At 33.1% G+C, this 24,138-nt stretch overlaps 1 protein-coding gene across 3 annotated transcripts in view; it reads right to left on the reverse strand.

Moving 5' to 3' along the window:
* Positions 1-2,249: 2,249 nt before the first annotated feature.
* LOC114337755 (borealin) overlaps positions 2,250-24,138 on the reverse strand; it is a 57,561-nt gene continuing 35,672 nt past the window's right edge. For 2 of the 3 annotated variants that reach the window (XM_028288289.2, XM_028288287.2), the window contains exons 5-6: positions 17,834-18,045; positions 2,250-7,432 (exon numbers count right to left, since the gene is read on the reverse strand). In XM_028288289.2, coding sequence (XP_028144090.1) covers positions 7,151-7,432; positions 17,834-18,045 — 494 coding nt within the window. In that variant the 3' untranslated portion in view covers positions 2,250-7,150. The remainder of the gene's footprint in view (positions 7,433-17,833; positions 18,046-24,138) is intronic. The other variant, XM_028288288.2, reaches the window with a different exon arrangement.

Below are 24,138 nucleotides of genomic sequence, written 5' to 3' on the forward strand. Positions count from 1 at the left end.
CAGCCGAAAATACGTACCCATCCTCTTAAGGCATCATTTGGCCCTAGGCGGCCACAAGAAGTAGGCCCCTTTATAGCGACCATTTACCTAAAACAAATTTACAGATATTTATGTTGTTTTGGGAAGCAGTTACTAAAAAAAAAAATTACGACAATGTAAAAAATAAAGATAAAGATCGCTAAAGATTCATTTAAAATAACTTCATCTGATAAATTTATAGTTGGATTTTTTAATGTTTACCAGCAGCACTATTTTTAAAACGTTCTAAAATTTTGGACCACATAATGGTTAAATAGCTATATGATACTTACCTACTCATTTCCTATATAACCTTTGAACTGCTTTAACAGCATCAAATCTAGCTGACCATCTATAAAATTCTAGTATACAGTATACAAGTCTTTTAATCGACATTTCGCAACAACTTGTCAATAGTCAACATAAATTTGGCGTACACATAGCTAACATGCCAAAGAAAAAAAGTGATATTGTGCCGATGTGTGATTTTGTCCTGGGGATGAGTGCCACCCCTTCGGGGGTGAAAAAACATACGTTCAAAATAAGTGTGGAAATTGATAAACTGATTAATTCTAAGTAACTTTTGGTCTATAGAGTTTTTTCACTAAGTCAATACTTTTTGAGTTATTTACGAGTGAATATTTTCAACAAAAAAAAAAACACGTTTTTAGACGGCTTTTCGCAAATATCTCAAAAATTAAGTATTTTATCGAAAAAACATTCTTAGGAAAAATATAGCGCGTACAAAAGTAAAAAATATGGTGTATGTATGAAGTATGTAGACCCAATATAAGCAGAGCTGGAGGTAATGAAATGTAGATTCTTATTCGACAAATTCCAAATCGAATATTTAAACGTAAATAATCAAAAAATGAAGCACTTTTCGGTGAAAACTCATCACAACTTTTTAAAGTGTTAAAAAAGCTTTATTTTTGTTTTTTAGTTTCTAGTATAAAAATTAAGTAAGTTAAGCTCAAAATAATGTTGGTTCCTTTTTTTAACAAAAAAATCTTTTCTCTTGTCTTGAAAAAATCACCCCCTAGTTTGTACTTACGTATTTTTTATATGATCTGTAGGTTTCACCGGTTCCCAGTGCTTATACATATTTAAAAACATTGGGATTTAAAGTAAAACAAATTTTAATGTCTTTTTTTCAAAATAACTTAAAAGTTATTAGTGATACCAAAATTCTTAGAGTAAAAAAATGTAGGTTTTGCTTTTCTGAATATTTTAGATTTTCCTTTTTTTTTAATTAATAACTGTTTAAGATATGACTGTTCAAAATTTGCATACAATCGTGATTAGTGACTTGTTCCAGGCATTTCTACTACAGCAATTTCATAAATAAGCACTGTACACGAATAAAACTTACAGAGCATATAAAAAATATATAAGTCAAAAGTAGCTTGCGAAGCGGTAATGATTAATTTCATTTGGTATGCCAATTGGGAGGAGATTTTCACTAATTTTTTTACCCAAAAAAAAAAGGTATTTACTTTATGTTGAGCGCATCTTGCTTACTTTTTATGCTAGAAACTTAAAAAAATAAAAATAAAGTTATTTTAAACTTTTTAAAAAAGTTATGATGAGAGATTTCCCTGAAAAATTTTTGGTTATTTCACGTTGAAATATTCGATTTGGAATTTGAATAAGAACCTACTTTTCATTAGCTACAACTCTGCTTCTATTGGGTCTGCAGACTTTAAACCTACACCATTTTTTCACTATTTTATATTATGACCGATAATATTACCCGTACGCACGCCAATGGTGAATATAAAATTCTTAATTGTATGTCAAAAAATGTGATTTATCACCAATATAATTTCTGTAATTTGACATGTTCTTCGTGTTCCACTCATTAAAATGCCCAGTTGGTGATAAACACCAGTCTGATTTTTGTTTGAGACTTTAATGAAATGGTAACAAATCAATTGGAAGCTCTGCCCGACAAAATACATGGAACGTTTTCGTAGTCTGACATTTCAAATTTTTAACCTGTTCCACTATTAAAACTTCCCCTGTTAGTGTTCCCATACATCAAAGTGTGTCCGACTAGACACCGTTAAGCTATTAACAAATTTTCAGCTTGCTATAAATACCCTTTTTTTGTACGCGGGATCCAGGTCTATAAGCTTATTAGCTGATTTTTTTTGTCATAAAAGAACACATCACCTCCCTAATTTTTTAAACGAACTCACCAATCTCCACTGAATTGAAACCAAATAAAATGTAAAGCATTTTCTTTATTTATACATAAACACATCAAAGAGAACAATTAAAACGTTCACACTATACTTTATAAAATATATCGTTAGGACTAAATCACAAATTCGAGTCTATTAATTATTGCCATTATGGTAAACATAAAACCCACTAATTTGTGATTTATGGCCAACGAACTATTTAATAAAAGCTGAGATGTTACAAGGAAAAGGTTTTGGGAAAAATCCTTATTAAAACTAAATACTGTATAATATTGTCATAAAAATTAAAGAATAATATTAAAATCGTTTAAAATTAAAGCTTAGAGACTAACCAAAGTTTTAAAATAAACTTAAAATTTCATACAATTTTTGAAATTTTGTTGAACGTAATTATGAAGCTAAAAAGGATTTTATCAGAGCAAAAAGATCAAAAATGTGGATAATAATATCAACTAAAGTCATTTGAAGGAAATATTCGTCATTTTAATATTGGGGGTACCGATTGTCAAATATATTATTTTTGTACTTGAGGTTGCAACATACAGGGTGTTTCTAAATAAGTATGACAAACTTTAAGGGGTAATAGGGAACTTGCACATTTTTTTATTACATATTAATGTTCAGTTTTGTTTAAAAATGACATTTCCAAAATTTCACACTTCAAAAACTCATAATAACTTAGAAATACAAATTTACACTTGACTCCAGGGTTCTTTACCAGTGTGTCATTAATACCTTGCGAGATAAAACACACACTTTTTATCTAGCATCATTCTCTTCCACGCATGAAACTAAAGACAAACCAGCTACCGCCTGTTATTAAGCAAAACCATATGTTTGCATTTTATGAACGCTCTAGGTCAGTGGTGATCAGACTTACACTACCACATATGGGATCTACCACATATACTGCAAGCATCCAGCGATCGACTGCTAGTAAAAAAAATTGAAAATAAAAAACTTTATATCACATTACTATTTGATAAAACGTTGTAACTATAGAGAGTTGTAAGTAAAGATGTTTTTCATCTTAATTTTACTTGGATGTTAATGCACTTCATATTATCCATAAGTGAGCGCAGTCTCCACCTTTTCCATGTGTATTTTTTCCGTGAATCGCGATCGACTTCAAAAACTTTGGCGATCGACCGGTCGATCGCGATCGACTCTTTGAGCACCGCTGCTCTAGGTCTAGACTCAGTACATTGAAAAGAGATGGGTACAAAAAAATACGTTTGGGCATGTTTTCAGATTTTAAGTACAATTAGTGACGTTTCTGGTTTGTTTACTTTTGTGGCTGTCAGTCTGTTGAATTTTTTGCTGTCTTGTTGAATTTTTGCATTTTGAACTTTTTTATATTACAAAAACAGTTGTTTTCACAACTAATTTTATATTGGAGTTTCAAATTTTATGGTAAGTGTACTTATTTATTTTTCAATTAATTTTTACAACATACAAAACGAACCTCATTCACACAGTCAAAGAACGGTTGTGTTTAAGTTTCCACCAATGTGAATAAAATTACAAAAAGAAAATATGTTATTGAATTTTTTTATAAATTATTTATTTATTTATTAATCACTAATGATTTAAAATAATTTATTAAGCTACTTCAAATGTAGCTGTAATTCTACACCAAAATTTTAGACTAAAATTTGCATTTTTTGACATTCTATTTATTTGATAACGTCAAATTTTATAATATGTATAACCCGTGATCGGAGCAGTGGAAACTTTCTGTCACTTGCTGTTGCGTTTAGTAAACCGACTTATTTCGTATGCTTTAAATGATGACGCACGGGTAAAGAACCCTGGACTCAACTGTAAAATCTTGTGTATTTAAAATAGTTCAAACGACCCGTGACGTCACCTAATTATATTTTATTTATGTTTATGGTTATATTTATATTTTAATAACATTTATCGTATGTCAGTGTAATAATATATACCAGTTTGTTGCCAAAACGACGTTTTGTACCAAAACGACTGCTAAACCTAATCAATTAATGACGAGGACATCCAATACTATGATGTCACGACCAACGAGGGCGCGTTTTGGACTGGCTGCTCTAATTTTAATTTTTAATCGTCTTTAGGGGCCAAACGAAAGACAAAAAAACTTTTTTCTTTGATATATGTTGAAAATTATGTTCTGTTGTGATATATAGCATTTTTTTTGGAATTTAAAATTTTATGCAAGTTCCCTATTCTACGTGAAAAACTTATGACAGTTTCCGAGATACGGGGTGTTAAAATTTTTCTTACAAATTGATGATTTATTTATTGCCCTAAAACCGATTAAGATATACAAATAAAATTTGGTGGGTTTTAAGAGGTAGTTATTGCGCATTTTTTGACATACAATTAAGAATCTTATATTCACCATTGGCGCGCACACGGGTAACGGTATAAATTTTTTAATGACAAAAATAGTACGCCACTGATATATTTCAAATTAAAAATCTTTTTTGAATTTTTCGTTCAATTTGTGATAAAAAAAATCTATCTTCCCTTTTTTCATACGACATAAATAACACATAATATTTATACGACATAATATTTGAGTTATCCTCCCACTCAAAAAGGTCCGGAACATTGTTTAAATTTAAATAATCAAAATGTCAAAAAATGAAGGAAAAATTCGATTTTTTTCTTGGTTTTTTGATAATAAGTTTAAAAGTATTCATTTTCGAGAAAAGTTGTACCGACATAAAAGTTGCGTAATTAAATTTCCTACAATATAGGATTAACTTAAAATTTTAAAAATTGTCACCCTTGTTGTAAAATAGCAATAATTTCGAAAAAACCATAGAAAGACAAGTATTCCCATTTTCAACAATTTATGCTACACTTAGGACCTTCATATTTCACTCAGAATAACTATATTATATGATAAAACAATACTGTAAATTTCATTAAGATCGGTTTAATAGATTTTGCAAAATAAATTTTGCAATACAGTAAAAAAATCATTTTTTCAAAATTATTTTTTTTTCCATATAAAAGAATACAACAGTACCTTTCATTTGAAATTTGCATAACTAAAATCGGTTAACTACCACGGCGTCAGAATTTTTTTTAAATAAACATTAATTTTTGGTGCTACGCGCAGGACAGCGGATACGTTCGCCCTGATTGGTCATTCCAATGGCCTTTGATAATGATTGATAAATTTTAATTTTTAGTACATTTCGAAATAAATAAATAAATTTGTTTATTGCAAAATAAAAACACATACTCTGTCCTTTGAAATAGCACTTTTTTTAACAAAAACTTTCTTTGTTCATATATTTTAACTTATGTTATGTTACACTTAATAAAAGTGTATTATTTTTAAACATATGCAATTGTTTAAATAATTTTTCACAAACAATATTCAAATTAGTTTGATTTTTGTGAGATTAAAATATGAACATACAATAAAATATAGAGTAAAAAAATAATATATTAGATAAATATTGGAAGAAATTTTGGTGGAAATCAACTAGTGTGAATAGAACACCGCTGTCGTGCGCGTATCACCAAAAATTAATGTTTATTTTAAAAAATTTCTGACGCAGTGTTAGTTAACCGATTTTAATTTTGCAAATTGCAAATGAAAGGTACAGTATTCTTCTATTAGTAAAAAAAAATTTAACTTGCTCTCTGATTTATTTTCAGTCCTGCAAAATTTTGAAAAAATGAATTTTTTTTGCGAAATCTTAATTACAAAATTTATTTTGCAAAATCTATTGAACCGATCTTAACTAAATCTACAGTATAGTTTTATCATATCATAAAGTTTTTCTGGGTGAAATATGAAGGTCCTAAGTGTAGCAGAAATGGTTGAAAAATGTAAAATGCGAATACTTGTTTTTTTTTTATGTTTTTTTCGCAATTATTGCTATTTTGCAACAAGGGTAAAAATTTTAAAAATTTTTATTCAATCGTATATTGTAGGAAATTTAATTACGCAACTTTTATTTTAGTGCAACTTTTCTCGAAAGTGAATACTTTTAAAGTTATAATCAAAAAACGAAGAAAATAATCGAATTTTTCCTTCATTTTTTGACATTTTGATTATTTAAACAATGTTCCGGACCGTTTTGAGCGGGAGGATTATTATTATATGGGTTAATTTCAAGCAATTTCTGCAAAAGAATTAGTCACCTCTCAACGTTCATCTCAAAACAGATCCGCCCTGGACTATAAAACATCTTAACGCTTACGAAGTATTCGACAAAGTTTCTATAATGAATGTATATAAATTTATTTCTAATACTTCATAAGCGGTAAGATGTTTTATTTTTTGCATGGGAACGGCGCGTCATATGAGAAAAAGGGAAGATAGCCTTTTTGTCAGAAATTTAATGAGGAATTCAAAAATGACTTTTAATTTGAAATATATCAGTGGTGTACAAATCAGACCATTACCAGTAAGCGCGCCAATGGTGAATCCAAAATTCTTAATTGTATGTCAAAAAATGCGCAATAACTACCTCTTAAAACCCACCAAATTTGATTTGTATATCTTAACCGGTTTTAGAGTAATAAATAAATCTTGGATTTGTAAGAAAAATTTCAATACCCTGTATCTCGGAAAACGAAGCATTTGCGGACATATGTTTATAGAGCAAATTGTTATTTTTTCATGTTAACCCCTTAAAGTTTGTGATACATATTTAGAAATATCCTGTATAACCATCGTTGATCTTAAGAAGAACAAAAACGTATTTATTAAAAAAATAATTTAAAATGACTATCACGTAAATTTCTATAATTTTACGTTATACTTTTGGTAGTCTCCAATGGATATGATCGATTTCAAACATTAAGCAAACTATTCGTATTTCAATGCCATAAATTAAATAGATAATCAACTGTACTTATTGCTTGAAATAGAGCAGATATTATTCTAAAAATAATGGGAAAATAATCGCCTACAACTAATATGAATCGTTTTGAGACGAGCCCAACACCATTGAAATGTGGTCTTTTAATGTCTGCAATTGCCTCATAGTATCCATATCAAATTTGGGTATCTGTGACAGTCTTAGGCCTTTCTGGGGTCGCAAGCTTAGTAAACTTCCATCGTTAAGGGGTATGTTGATGTTGGCAAATTCGTCTGGGGCTACGGCAGCTGTGAGTAATGGACTGCCTTGGAAAGATAGGGCGACTTCGTTATGTTTTGGTCGACGTAGTAGAACGTGCGGCGTGTTTGGTTTACACTAAAAAAAAAAGGAATATACATACACTAATCAGAAAAAGTATCACATAATTTCTACAACAGAAAAAAAGTTTAAAAGTAACTTTTTAATTTTTAGCAAAATGTTATAATACTCGTCTACGGTATCCTTTGGGTGTCTACACAAAGGTGCACTTCAAGGTTGAAACATGTTTTTGTCGATAAAGAAAGTAAACAAAACGTTGATAATAGAGAATTCTTATTTAAAAAATGTGTGTTCGCGAATTTAATCTGTGCACTATGTCTGCATGATTTTTCAATTATGAGGTGCATTCTTACAAAAAAGGAGTAATTTAACGTCAGAACAAGTATCCCAAATTGTAGCATTAATTGGAGACGGACAATCGCAGCAATATGTTGCTGATGTTATGGGAATCCACCAATCCAGTGTTTCAAGGGCTTTAAGAAGCTACAGAGAAACTGGAGGTTACACAACAAGACCAGTTCCAGGTGGTCCCAGGTGCACGAACCCCGTAGATGACCGTTATTACGTCTGTAGACTTGCCGTATACTATAGTAGATCCCAAACCCTTTTTTTCGTGCGTCATTCATTTTGACGTCATATAGGATTTTAAGAATGTCGCAAATCATTACATGACATTGTAGTTAAATCTGACACTAACAGTTGTCAGAATATTTATATTTATATAAACATTTGCCAGAATATTAATATTTAAAATAGTTTAATGTAAATTTAAATATACAGGGTGTTTCTAAATTCATGCGACAAACTTCAGGAGGTGATTGCTCGTATGAAATTAATATGGGTTCTTCCTATAACAAAATTTCCTTAGCCCAACCCTTAAGGGTGATATCACCCATAAAAGGTGGTAACTAAAATTGAGTTTTTATTTTTTTTTTAAATTTCAGTAAAGCTAGAAACTTGAAATTCTGTAATTTTCGTGCACTCGCAAAGGACTAACCACGTGTATTTTTTCAATATTACTGTTACATTATACGGGGGTGAAATTAGGAACCCTTACTTTATTTCATATCAAAACTTTTTTTTCGAGACGAAGTTGTATGAAATAAAATTTAACTTAAAATCCTTGTTTTATTTAAAACTTTTTTTTTCTTAAATTTTTTTCCCAAAACCAATAGCTGCAGAGAAGAAAATAAACATCATAATTTATAAATTTTTTAATAAATTGAGTGGAAAACAGTAAAGATGTAAAATGTGATACGATTCATAATAAATGCTGGAAATGACCACCTCTACCTTAATGTTTTTAATTAAAAAGTTTTAGAATAGTAGGCTGCTGTCACTTCGACATTTACCGTGTTTACTAATGTTTATTCAAATTTTACTAGACTGATGTCAAACACTGTTGTTGGTAGTTACCAATCGAAGTTTACTTGTAAGTTTGTAGGTTGTTATTTTTGCATTATCTGTGTATTGTTTATTTTATAACATGTATACAAACGCTGAAATGGCCGACATGCATTTTGTGTATGGTATGGCAAATGGTAATTGTCGACAAGCTAGACGTCTTTATGCTGAAAAATATCCGCAACGAATAACGCCTCATCATTCCGTATTTGCACGTATTCACAACCGCTTATCCGAAACTGGAATGTTAAAAAGAAATTCAAACAGTACTGGTCGTTTCCGGACAGTTAGAAATGTAATGGTAGAACAAGCAATTTTAGATGAAATTTATGTACACCCGGAAACAAGCACTAGAATAATTGCCAACACCTTAAATATCAGCCATTCATCTGTGTGGCGAGTTTTAAAAGAGCAGCAGTTATATCCTTACCACATCCAACGGGTTCAAGCTCTTTTACCTAGAGATTTTCCTCAACAAGCTAGATTTTGTGAATGGTTAACACACGAAATGCGACAAAATCCTCAATTTTTAAATAATGTATTGTTTACGGACGAGGCACATTTTTCAAGAGTAGCTATCATAAATTTTCACAATAATCACGTATGGGCAGACGAGAATCCCCATGAGATTATAGAGCACCATTTTCAAAATGTTTTTTCAGTGAACGTATGGATTGGTATAGTAGGGGATAACTTAATTGTGCCACATTTTCTGGCTCAGCCATTAAATGGAATTTCTTACACCAGTTTTCTACAAAATGATCTCCCTGAACTACTTGAAGACATCGCACTGAATATCAGACAAAACATGTGGTTCATGCACGATGGTGCTCCAGTACACTTCTGTCGGACTGCTAGGCAACATTTAGATGTAACATATCCCAACTGTTGGATTGGCAGAGGAGAGCCCCAACATTGGCCTCCTCGATCTCCAGAGTTAAATCCTTGTGATTTCTGTTTTTGGGGTTACCTTAAATCATTAGTCTACACGACACCCATAGTTGATATCAACGATTTGAAGAATCGTATTCAAATAGCGTGTGACACCATAAGAAATACACCTCAAATCTTTGAACGTGTACAGCAATCCATGACACGTAGGCTACGTTCATGTATTTTGGCTAGAGGTGGTCATTTCCAGCATTTATTATGAATCGTATTACATTTTACATCTTTACTGTTTTCCACTCAATTTATTAAAAAAATTATAAATTATGATGTTTATTTTTTTTCTCTGCAGCTATTATGATGTTTATTTTTTTTCTCTGCAGCTATTGGTTTTGGGAAAAAAATTTAAGAATAAAAAAAAGTTTTAAATAAAACAAGGATTTTAAGTTAAATTTTATTTCATACAACTTCGTCTCGAAAAAAAAGTTTTGATATGAAATAAAGTAAGGGTTGCTAATTTCACCCCCGTATAATGTAACAGGAATATTGAAAAAATACACGTGGTTAGTCCTTTGCGAGTGCACGAAAATTACAGAATTTTAAGTTTTTAGCTTTACTGAAATTAAAAAAAAAATAATAAAAACTCAATTTTAGTTACCACCTTTTATGGGTGATATCACCCTTAAGGGTTGGGCTGAGGAAATTTTGTTATAGGAAGAACCCATATTAATTTCATACGAGCAATCACCTCCTGAAGTTTGTCGCATGAATTTAGAAACACCCTGTATATAATATCAAATTTAACCATACAATGCACGAATATACCAATGACATAAAATATTTATATTTACGTCGTTGACAAATTTCTAATCTAGAAATTACAATTGTCATTTTACCACATGATCGATTATTTTTGTGTCAAATTATTTTACTCGCCTAATTGATTGGTTATCTATTTAGAGTATTGTAATCGCCAACCAATTATACATATATAAGTAGAAATCCGTTTTAATATGCAAAAACCCGTCAAGGAATACATAATTTTCTAAGTTCAATGTATAATAATCACAGAGGTATGTTTTTTTCTGTTACTTCCAACTGTAATGCGTTAGAGAGAATTCGATAATCTGTTACGCACTGAAAAAAGGGTTTGGGACGGGCTATTCACGTCATGTTACAGCTAGACAACTGCGAAATGATCTTTCGACATTCCTTAATGTTCGAATAAGTGTCAATTAGGTTAGAAACAGATCAAGGGAATTTGGAATCAGAGCCAAAATGCCTGCTACTGCTCCACTGTTAATGAGTTCACGTTAATGAGTGCCGTATGGTATGGCACGTTTAAAGTTCGCATGAGAACATGTGGATTGGGTTATTAACCACTGGGCTAATATTCTTTTTACAGATAAGTCAAGATTGGCACTTTGTGGATCCGACAGACGTATTCCATTTTACAGACGCGTCGGTGAGCAATTTGCTCAGTGTAACAAGAGCAGCCTAAAATTCTGGAGGTGGTTCCATTATGATATGGGGAGGCATTTGCTTTGCAGGTGACAGAGAATTAACAGTGTTTTGTAGGCGCTCCCTGACAGCTGATCGGTAGATAAGAGAGGTTCTTGAAGAAAATGTCGTGCCTTTTGTTTCAATTATTATATTATTGAATAATAATTCAATATCATCAAGAGGTTGGTCTCGAGTGGCCAGCAGTCAGCCCAAACCTAATTGAGCATATTTGGGACTACCTAGAAAGACGCTTAAGACCTGTATCGTCGCTCCAGATAACCTTGATGAATTAGGATATGCTTTAACGGAAGAATTGGAAAATTTGGATTTGGAGTAGGTACATATTGCCTTTGATACAAAGCCTTCCACAGAGAATGAGGGACATCATTAGAGCCAGAGGTGCTAATAATCCATACTAAAATGTTCAATTTGTCCTTGAAATTCCTTATTTCATAGATTTAGATTTTTCATTTTTGTTGAATAATTGTTATTTTCATTTTTTTGGCCTGTTAGTCTAGTCATTTTTCACTTTACTGGAATGATTTACAGAACGTAATGCAACGCCTTAATGAACGCTGTCATGAGTACGGACTGAAGATGAATTTAAAGAAAACTAAATGCATGATCAGGACTAAATCAGCACACGCAAACATCCAATTAACTATTGAAATACCGTAATTGAGAGTGTGGATAACTACAAATACTTATTAACATGGATAACATCAAATGTAGTCCAAACCAAAGAAATTAAGACACGTATTGAAATAGCACGTGCATCATTCATTTAACTTAAAAAGTTTATTTGTTGTCGGGATATAAGATTAGAACTACGCCTAAGGATGCTTCGATGTTACGTATTCTCTACTCTTTTTTAAAGCCTGGAAGCGTGGACATTGAAACAAGCGTGGACAGCTATTTGAATAAGTTGGCAGCCTTTGAATTTTTAGACAAGACGGAAACGGCGGGTTCGTTGGGAAAAATATTCCCATGAGATATTTTTGCATAATCACATTCGTGAGACATCCCAGAATAAGGTTCAAGAAGTCGCCCACGAGAAAAGTGGGCCAATTTTTTTTAACAATTTTTTTTTAATGAAATTGCAAAAATCAATATTTTTGGCCCGGACTTTTTTTTTAGGTTTGTTTGGACCATTTTGAACAAAAAAGGTATCTTATAATTTTTCCCTAAAGTTGATATTTTTCGAGTTATAAGCAAGTTAAAATTTGAAAAACGCGAAAATGGCCATTTTTAAGACTTAATAACTCGGTCAAAATTATTATTTTGAAAGTCAGAAAGTGACTAAATCAAAGTTTAAAGTCGCCGTTACATGATCCTGAAGAAATCTGTTTCATTAATTGACTACTAAGCTGTTATTTTTAATTAATAACAATGAGTGGTTAGATCGTATTGACGCTGCTGTAAATGTGAGTGCGAGTAAGATGCACAATTGGACCTCTGGAATGGCTTCTCTCTCGCACTCAGCATTTACAGCCCCGCACACGTGCATGGCGCTAATTATTATTACTTAAAAATAAGAGCTTGTTAATAAAATAATGACAAAAATTTCTTCAGTATCTTGTAGGGGGGGCTTTAATTTTTGATTTAGTCATATATTGACTTTCATAATAATAACTTTTAACCGAGTTATTAAGCCTTGAAAATCGCCATTTTTCGTTTTTTTCAATTTCAAATTGCTTATAAGTCGAATGCTATTTGGTGTTACAGAAGAATCCTACGAATATCATGGATTCAAAGAATGTCAAACGTGGAAGTAACTAAAAGGATAGGAAATCAACCAGCAATAATACTATCAAAAGACGAAAACTTGAGTACTTGGGACATGTGATGAGAGGGCAAAAATACTCATTATTACAACTTATGCAAGGCAAAATCCGAGGAAAGCGAAACATCCTGGCTTAAGAACTTACGGGAATGGTTCGAATGCAGTAGTGCAGAGCTATTTAGAGCGGCAGTCAACAGGGTCCGCATTGCCATGATGATTCCCAACCTTCGATAGAAGATGGAACTTAAAGAAGAAGAAGGAATGAAGCACTGTTAACCCGGGAGCAGTCACGCCGTTAGAAAAAATTTCACATTTTATCCTTTTCCGTGATAACTTGATGAAAAATTTCGCAACATAACTTTCCACCCGTAAGTGCCTCGAGGAAGATTGTTGTAACGCGTGGATTTTTTTTTAATTTATTTTTTTTAATTTATCGCTTTGGTGAGAACCAATTAGCTTTAAAATTGTTAGAAATAGATATTTTTAACATAACAAGTAAATAAAAATATTATAGAATAGAAATTTGTTTTAAATTCGTATTTAAATTACGCGACTACTTACGTGACAGAAGTGAGCGCGACTGCTCCCGGGTTAAATATTCCTACGTTTCATTAAATGTCATTTTCAAAAAAAATTTAGGAGATACTAATCACAACTCCTAGACTTAATACATTTATGCGATACTTTTTGCGACTAGTGCGGTTTTAGTAAACAACTAGACTACAGGCCCATGTCCAAAATGGATGGGTCATATGAACCACAAGGTGACGTATATAGGACGATATAAGAGCATAAAATAATAGAGTTTTTAAGCCCCTTATTTCAGCAACGTTAAACGTTATACGCTATTCTGCTCATGCGCATTAACTGAAAAATAACGTATTACCTTATTAGCGGATAAGGTGTCCCCTTATTTAGGTAGAAATAAGGTCCCCTTATTTAGGTAGAAATAAGGTTCACGTTATTAAGGGATTACGTATTTGTAAGATTGCCAACTGTCAATATATCTAAATCATAAAAAACGAAAAAAAGGTCATATGAGCTGAACCAAAGATAACTAGAATAAAAAATATAGTAACGATGCATAAAATTGTAATCAAAATTTGTTTTTCAAATCAAAAACTATCAGGTAATAAACATATTATATAATTGAATATAATCTGCTTGGCAACCCTGGTAGAATAATTCTTAATTACACCATTTCTTGAGACATCTGACACTTGATTGAATTGTTAAACCTAGGATGGATGTTTTGTGTTCCTAAAGTAGTAAATTGTCTTTGGTGAACGTCTTAATACATTTTCTTCCATTATGGCAAATAATTCAATAAAATAAGGTATAGCACACAACTGCCGTTTTGTAGGTTTTTGTAGGTTACGTTTGCCACATGTCAATTAACGTTAACCTGTGTGCCAATTTTCTGAAGGGTTTCAAAAACTATTTTAAGCAAACACGTTATCCCTTAATTCATCACTCAGTGCGCATGACAAGTATAATGTTTTACGTTTAACGTATGTCAAAAAGTAGAGGGTCTAAAATCTCTCTAATAAGATTCAGCGCTATGCCGTCACTTGTAAGCAGTCCAACTGAGTGCTGGTGAGAATTCAAAAGTGCAGGTACAGTGGGTACATTTTGGTCATATATTTTTGTACGGCATTTTTACCATAGATAGATCCATGAAAAATGATAAGAAAGCGCGCAGTGCCGTACAAAAATGGCGAGCCACAAAGTTGGTAATTTTTTTTGATTTTCTGACAATTTCCAGGGTAAATTTGGTCATTTGATTCTGTACGGCATCAGTTTCATACTGTTTCAATACAACTTCTAATCTATTATTCCGCAACGCCGTACAAAAATCACGCGACAAGGGGAAAAATCGAGGGTTGCAATCCCCTCTCTTTCCGTGGTCCGGGGGTGATTTGAAACAACATAAAATTAATTTATTTTGAAAGTATTTTATGCATAGATAACATTATTTTACATGCCGTACATTTTCGTTGGTCCAAAGGTTTGTAGGAAAAAAAAAAGCTCAAGGAAAAATCCATAGAATGAAATGTACGAAAAATCCATATAACGAAATGTAAGGTGAAATTTATGACGATATTGTTTTATGCGGCATTTAGATAGTTCATTTGTACTTAATGCAATAATTTATAAAAAGTTAACGCCGTACAAATCTGAAAGTTCATATTAATAAAAAAGTAATAAAAATAGAGCAACGTTATGTTACGACGTTTAGCATCTGTAGGCATATTATCTACACCTGCCTATAATACTGTACTGTGTGCTAAGTAGTCGTTTTCTAGTAGTAATTTTTCTAAAAAATAGTAGTTGTTTTATTTATTCACATCATTACAATGAAACAAATCAATTATATACATGTAACAATAATGCTTGAAGTATATATTAAACCAAAAAGTATACAAAACTGTTGATACTGGGATTTACAGTTTCAATTCTTGGATATTATATACCTACCTACACACCCTTTCACTTCAGTTAGACGTCATAATGATTTTATCATATATTATCAATAATAATTGTTCTCTTCAAAAATATGTTAATACCGTACAGTATCAAATGACCATAAAATACTATATACCTTTAAAATGGTAGCGTCATTATCATCAACCTAAAAGATATGGTATGCATTAAAATGTACGGCATCATTTTTTCCTAATTTATTTATCTTAATACTATTTAAAACAAAGGATAAATTATAAAATTGCTATATTTTATTAATCTATGAATATTTAAACTGTGGCAATATTTTAAAAAATTTCTGTTTTTGTATTTCTCTATAATTTTTTTTAGAACAGTTTCTTTTGAACGGCAATAGGTACTATATAACAATTCTATTTTACAATATAATGTTAAAGAAAAAGTTGCCGTACAGAGTCAAATGATTTTTTTAGCTTTATAAATCAAGTATACCATGAAATTAACATAAGTATTAATATATGTACATTCAAATGAACAATAATTTTTGACGGCATTATTTTTAATAGTACTTTTGAGTGCTAAATAATGTTTTGGAACCGAAGCCGTACTTTTTCAAATCACCCCCCAGGCCACGGAAAGAGAGGGGATTGCAACCCTCGATTTTTCCCCTTGCCGCATGATTTTTGTACGGCGTTGCGGAATAATGGATTAGAAGTTGTATTAAAACAGTATGAAACTGATGCCGTACAGAATCAAATGACCAAATTTACCCTGGAAATTGTCAGAAAATCAAACAAATTTACCAACTTTGTGGCTCGTCATTTTTGTACGGCACTGCGCGCTTTCATATTATTTTTCATGGATCTATCTATGGTAAAAATGCCGTACAAAAATATATGACCAAAATGTACCCACTCTACCTGCACTTTTGAATTCTCACCAGCACTCAGTTGGACTGCTTACAAGTGACGGCATAGTGCTGAATCTTATTATTTTATGCTCTTATATCGTCCTATATACGTCACCTGGTGGTTCACATGACCCATTCATTTTGGACATGGGCCTGTAGTCTAAACCTATAAACAATACAGTCTATTCCATGAGTATACGACTGTTGTGAATTCGGTATGAAAGTATCGATTGAAATGGTCCAATGCGCTGAATTGTACAATAGTAAATTCTCCCAATTTTTAAAATACGGTTGTAAATGATGAAATTGTGTATATTTATTTAGTAGAATATTTAATTAGTAGCACAAAAACAAAAGAAAATTACGAATTCTCTTATTCTCCTAATCTCTTAAAACTATTATCAACCATCAGATTCGCAGTCATAATCACAGTCGTCGCTCTCCGCATTCAGGTGGTAAATTATAACAGGATTAAGTGCTCTGATGCAACCTTCGCGAATCCACCCTTCTTCAATTAAGTCTTCGCATTTTTTTACACTTTTTCCCCAAATTTCAGTAGTGGCAGTATCTAATGCTTGTTGCCATATTTCCAAGATCACCTCGTCACTGTATCCCTTGTATCCAATATACGGTTATTAATAATTAGACAAGGCGGAAACGGCGGGTTCGTTGGAAAAAATATTCGCATGAGATTTTTTTGTATAATCACATTTGTGAGACATCCCAGAATAAGGTTCAAGAAGTCGCCTACGTGAAAAGTGGTCCAAATTTTTTTAACCATTCTAGACAAAAAAGTTCTTTTGTAATTTTTCTCTGTAAGTTGATCGTTTTCGAGTTATAAACAATTTAAAATTGAAAAAAACGAAAAATGGTGGTTTTCAAGGCTTAATAAATCCGTTAAAAGCTATTATTATGAAAGTCAGAAAGTGACTAAATCAAAGTTAAAGGCTCCCCCTACAAGACCCTAAAGAAATTTTTCTCATTATTTTGTTACTAAGCTGTTATTTTTAATGGGGCATCATACTCGCACTCACATTTACAGCCGCGTCAATACATCTTACGGCTCATTGTTAATAATTAAAAATAACAGCTTAGTAATAAATTAATGACACAAATTTCTTCAGGATCATGTAGGGGGGGCTTTAAACTTTGATTTAATCACTTTCTGACTTTCATAATAATAATTTTTAACCGAAGTCCATCAACTTTAGAGAAACATTACAAGAGATCTTTTTTATCCAGAATGGTCCAAAAAACCTTACAAAAATTTGTACTGGCCAAAAATATTGATTTTTGCAATTTGATTAAAAAAAATTGTTAAAAAAATTTGGACCACTTTTCGCGTGGGCGACTTCTTGAACCTTATTCTGGGGTGTATTACAAATGTGATTATGCAAAAAAATCTCATGGGAATATTTTTCCCACGAAGCCGCCGTTTTCGTCTTGTCTAAATACAATAAGTAAGAAGTATTCACTTCAAAATATGTAGTTACTTTTAAAATATCAAATTTAAAGCTTGTAAACTTACCTTAGGTGTAACAACTCCATAGACATTTGGTGGAGTTTTCTTGTTTGCTGGTGTTAAGAAATTTTGACCGGTTGAATCTGTATGACTTCTGGACAACGACCTTGATAACCTAGTGCTAGTTCTAGTTTTCTTCTCAATTTTCTTACTTTTGGCTCGAGGCTGATGTTTAGAGATCCTATCAACTGAATTTGAACTCTCTGTTGTTAAGTAGCCTATCAGAACATTACAAAACACCAAAACCAACATTACATGAGGAAAAATGAGGGTTAGAACAAAGATAAAAGCAAAGAGAAAGTTTGCACAAACACAATGAGCATGCTCAAATGATTTCTAAAAGTTTATAAATTTTAGCTATGGTTAGCACATGCCAGTCAACTGGACAATGTAAATTGCTCGACTATTCAGCTGCTGTTTATACGCGCTTTTTTAATACCAATGAAAAACGTGATTTTATATGTGCTTAGTAATTCTTAACCGGTTTTTCATTTTTCCAGGTATTTGTTTTCCATGTGGAAGTATGGTAGGATTATTACCATTTTATGAATGGTAGTGAATCACTGAATGACGATAAAGATGTAGAAATAATTACAAATCTATACTGGTATCTAGTGGCAAGAATAATAGTTGAACAAGAACTATCGGATGAAATAAATATAAAAAGAGGAGTGAGAAAAGGCTGTACACTCTCGTCTTTACTCTTTAACTTGTTTTCAGGGGATATATTTAAAGAAGCCTTAATGGAGACAAAGAAGGTATCGGTCATTCTATGAATATACAACTCTCTTGGATTATCTCGATAACGAATATTTTACTGCGCAAAATATGAAGAATGAAAGTAAATTGACAATTACATTGTTGTTTATTGGTATAATTACTAGAGCCATCTACTTTCGTACTTCTTATGTTGCACAGTCAAATATTCGTTGTTGAGATAATCCAAGAGAGTCATATATTCGTTGAATGGCCCATATTCAAATAAGATCTCCAAAATATAATCAACAAAACAAACCAGACTTGTCATTAGTATGGATTAAAACTGAATGTTAAGAAAACTAAATAGATGATAGTTAGCAAACAAAATTATATGCAGGATGGCAGTATAAAAGTCGTAGATGCCTTAGGTACTCAACAGAGTTATGTATCTCGACAGTAATATCGTTGATCGTGATGTAAGAAGAGAATACCTCAAGAGAATATTCTCGGCCAGAAAGAGAATTTTCTATATTTACAAAAACCGAAATAAAAATAAAAACTAGATAGGTACCTATGGATCAAATTCTTGTAATTTAAAAAATAATATGTATATTGTAAAAAATATGTACAAGGAAAAATGGCACAAGATGATAGAGAGAGGAAACTCATATGGGAAAAATACATCAAAAATCTCTTTGCAGACGAGAGGCCTGAGATAGAAGTCGTTCAGGAACAAGTGATAGATATTAACAACCTATCTGGTCCCGAGATCACAATTGAAGAAATTACTAGAGCAATAAATACCTCGAAAGACGGGAAAGCAGTTGGACTTGATCAAATTCCTGTTGAGTTACTCAGATTGTTAGATGAAGAGGGAATTACGATACTCCAAAGATTTTTCAACCCAATCTATAAAAAAGGAAAATTCCCTGTCCAATGGCTTGTATCTACCTTTATCCCTTTGCCAAAAAAGAACAACGCAACAAAGTGTCAAGATCACCGATCACCGACTGATAAGTCTGATGAGCCATTCTTTAAAAATATTCCTCAAAGTTCTTCACTACAGACTCTCCCCAAAATGCGATAAGGTTATTGGTTGCTCACAATTTGGATTTCGAAAAGGCCTGGGTACCAGGTAAGCACTAGTTGCAACCCAAGTGCTAGCTCAGAACTGCTACGATCAAAGGAAAGATGTAATGATGTGCTTTATAGATTATGAAAAAGCCTTCGATCGAGTTCAACATCATAAACTCGTACATATACTAAAATGACTCGACATAGATCAAAAAGACATTCGTTGCATAGAGGCTCTTTACTGGAATCAAACAGCTGTCGTCAAGGTGGATAATGAAACAACGCAAGCTCAAAAAATTCTCAGAGGTGTAAGACAGGGATGCATTCTCTCCCCACTACTGTTCAATCTATATTCAGAAAGTATCTTCCAGGAAGCTCTTGAGGAATGCGAAAGCGGCATCAAAGTAAATGGTACCTGGGTCAATAATATACGATATGCGGATGACTCGGTCTTAATAGCAGACAATATAGAAGACCTCCAAAACCTTCTTAATAAAATTGGAGAGCATAGCGAGAACATGGGACTTAGCATCAACATAAAAAAGACGAAGTTCCTTATAATCAGCCGTCAATTATGTCAACATCAAAATGCAAGACTAGCATATAACAACCAAGATGTAGAGCGCGTAAGAAAGTTTAAGTACCTGGGAACCTGGCTATGTGAAGACTGGATGTCGGATATGGAAATTAAATGTCGCATATAAAGAGCCAGAAGTGCATTCATGAAATTCAGAAACGTCTTTACCAACCCTGACTTTGAAGACTAAGATTCACAAAATGCTATATATGGTCGGTGCTCCTATATGGCATGGAATGATGGACTTTAAAAATAAACACAATGAATAAGCTAGAGGCATTTGAGATGTGGGTCTATCGACGAATCCTTAAAGTTCCCTGGACCGCAAGAATAACAAATGAAGAAATCCTGAGAAGAATTGTACAGAACGACAAATGATGTGCACAATTAAACAGAGAAAAACGGCATACCTGGGGCACCTAATTAGAAATGAAAGATACCAGTTTCTGCAAACCTTAATTGAAGGAAAGATCGAAGGAAGAAGGGGAGTGGCCAGGAAGAAAATGTCATGGCTCCGTAATGTCAAACAATGGACAGGACTAAAAAACATAGGAGACCTAATACATACTGCAAGGGATAGAGAAAAATGGTCAAACGTGATCGCGAACATCCATTAGTGGATTGCATTAAGAAGAAGAAGAAGAAGTATATTGTTTTGCCAATTCACCTAGTATATTTTTGGCATCCCAAACATTATTATTCTTGAAGCCCAAACACCTACTTGCCGCTCTGCTCATGAAATGCTTTTTCGCTTTGGCCGGCCGGGGAATCACGCGATTTTAGATAAAATCCCCGAAAATCGAAGTAGCCGGGGCTGGGGAATCCCATGAACCACTATCTAGGGTGTTTACAGTGTCAATATTTATTGTTTTGGTGCTATATTAACGTATAAATAGTTAGAATGGTATTCATTTAAGCAGAGAAGAACAAGTTGAGGGAACTGAGTTTATAGATAATTTAGCAACTTTAAAATATGATGACTCGGCTGAAATAAGGGCAGATTTGTCACTTTACGGGTCTAAGGAGGGATTTTTTGGAAAACCATACGTTGTAAAATCAATTGAAAAACTAGACCCAATCATATATGGTGGAAAGGTACATGTTTCGGAACAAAATTACCGAAAATAGCAGTTGATGTAGCATAGCATACCTTCATCCAGTGCAGCGACTGAAAGAAGTTTCAGTACTTATGGTTTTTTATTCACTCCTGTAAAATAAACCGGCTTACTGCTGAACGGGCTAGTAAGATTGCTCACAATTTAAAATTGTTAGACATAGACCAATCCATGACTGAGCTAACGACTCGTGAAAAACAAAATCCCACAACTTCTCATCAGTACATTGAAATGCAGAATGTAGATGACCAGGATGAGCTAATGATAGAAATAGATTCTGAATCTGAGGCCTCATCTTTTTCAGATTAGATCACCACATCCATTATTTGCTGTTAAGAAGAAAATTTCATTTTTTAATCAAATACATTTTGTGTTTTCCGTTGTTTTTGTATTTTCTTATATACACAGAACACTGTTGTTTCGTCTCATAATTTTGTATCTAATTTCATGTTTTATATTACCCTATTTCATCAATACCAATATCCCTAAGGGCGTCATAGGGTTCATTCTCAGAAAATTCTTCATATCGAGAATATTCTTGGGAATATTCTCCGATTTTTCATTCTCGAGAATTTTCCAACACTAATCGTTGATAGCTCGGATTCAGCCGTAGAAATATAAGTCAAATAGTACGACCATGAGCTACGTTTGCAAAAACGAGAAACGTAGTTTGCAGTCACAATCTCTATATTGACATTCGCATTCTAATGACACATTTGGTGGAAAGCGTGGACTAAGTGAGGCAGTGATTAGACAAACGACTACTAAATATAAGCTACTACAGAATTAGTAATGAGGAGGTCCTTATACGACTGAACCAAACGACACAATAATTGGTCAATATAATAATAATAAAGAGACGCAAGCTGGAATTTTGATCACATTATGAGACACCCCGAAAATGTGAACTTTTCTTCTTCTTCTTATGCAATCCACTAATGATGTTCGCGATCACGTTTGACCATTTTTCTCTATCCCTTGCAGTATGTATTAGGTCTCCTATGTTTTTTAGTCCTGTCCATTGTTTGACATTACGGAGCCATGACATTTTCTTCCTGTCCACTCCTCTTCTTCCTTCGATCTTTCCTTCAATTAAGGTTTGCAAAAACTGGTATCTTTCATTTCTAATTAGGTGCCCCAGGTATGCCGTTTTTCTCTGTTTAATTGTGCACACCAGTTGTCGTTCTGTACCAATTCTTCTCAGGATTTCTTCATTTGTTATTCTTGCGGTCCAGGGAACTTTAAGGATTCGTCGATAGATCCACATCTCAAATGCCTCTAGCTTATTCATTGTGTTTATTTTTAAAGTCCATCCTTCCATGCCATATAGGAGCACCGACCATATATAGCATTTTGTGAATCTTAGTCTTAGGTTTAGGTCAAAGTCTGAGTTCGTAAAGACGTTTCTGAATTTCATGAATGCACTTCTGGCTCTTTCTATCCGACATTTAATTTCCATATCCGACATCCAGTTTTCACATAGCCAGGTTCCCAGGTAGTTAAACTTTCTTACGCGCTCTACATCTTGGTTGTTATATGCTAGTCTTGCATTTTGATGTTGCAGTAGTGGGGAGAGAATGCATCCCTGTCTTACACCTCTGAGAATTTTTTGAGCTTGCGTTGTTTCATTATCCACCTTGACGACAGCTGTTTGATTCCAGTAAAGAGCCTCTATGCAACGAATGTCTTTTTGATCTATGTCGAGTTGTTTTAGTATATGTACGAGTTTATGATGTTGTACTCGATCGAAGGCTTTTTCATAATCTATAAAACACATCATTACATCTTTCCTTTGATCGTAGCAGTTCTGAGCTAGCACTTGGGTTGCAACTAGTGCTTCCCTGGTACCCAGGCCTTTTCGAAATCCAAATTGTGAGCAACCAATAACCTTATCGTATTTTGTGGAGATTCTGTAGTGAAGAACTTTGAGGAATATTTTTAAAGAATGGCTCATCACTATCAGACTTATCAGTCGGTGCTCTTGACACTTTGTTGCGTTTTTCTTTTTTGGCAAAGGGATAAAGGTAGATACAAGCCATTGGACAGGGAATTTTCCTTTTTTATAGATTTGGTTGAAAAATCTTTGGAGTATCGTAATTCCCTCTTCATCTAACAACATCTAGAACTTTTACTGAACTTGTGCACCTCATCATTCAGGGAAAGAATCAAGGTAAACAAGCTAGAAGCTGCTAGAAGAAGGAATTCATGGCTGAAAAAGACAATGGTACGGAAAATCGACTACATCATTATTTACGAGTCCCTGTCAATACAGTCACGATACAGAATATGCTAGCCAACATGATATTCACTGCCAAGAGATCTGACATATGCAAATTACCGTAATAAAAAAGCAATGTACTTTACTTAAATGATCAATGTTATCTACGACCAAACTTTTAGCAACATTTAGTTGTGTTAAGCATGCTACAGTCTGTTCGGAAATATAATATCCATACTTCAATTTATAAAGATTTAACAAAAATAAATTATCTATAAACTCCTGGTTTTAAAGCAAGACCATCTCTATTAAACCACAAAGCATCTATCTCCTTTGGCGCTACAGTCCAAGTCGGACCCTGGCCTCCCCCAGCATCTGCTTTCAAATAACTCTGTGACTGGCTGCTCTAAATCTCTTTAGTATTGGTTCTCACTTCGTCTATCCACATCCACCTCTTCCTTGGTCTTCCTACTGACCGATGTCCCACCATATAGGCCAGGAACCGAAGCTTTTACAGAATGGATCGATTTGCTTGAAAATTTGAGAATAAGTAGTGGATACTCCAAGGATCAAAATCCATATGATTCCGAAAGGCGCTTTTACCATGGGGGTGGTTACCACCCCATCT

Source organism: Diabrotica virgifera, chromosome 3 (assembly GCF_917563875.1).
Source record: "Diabrotica virgifera virgifera chromosome 3, PGI_DIABVI_V3a".
In the NCBI taxonomy this organism is placed as follows: Eukaryota; Metazoa; Arthropoda; class Insecta; order Coleoptera; family Chrysomelidae; genus Diabrotica; species Diabrotica virgifera.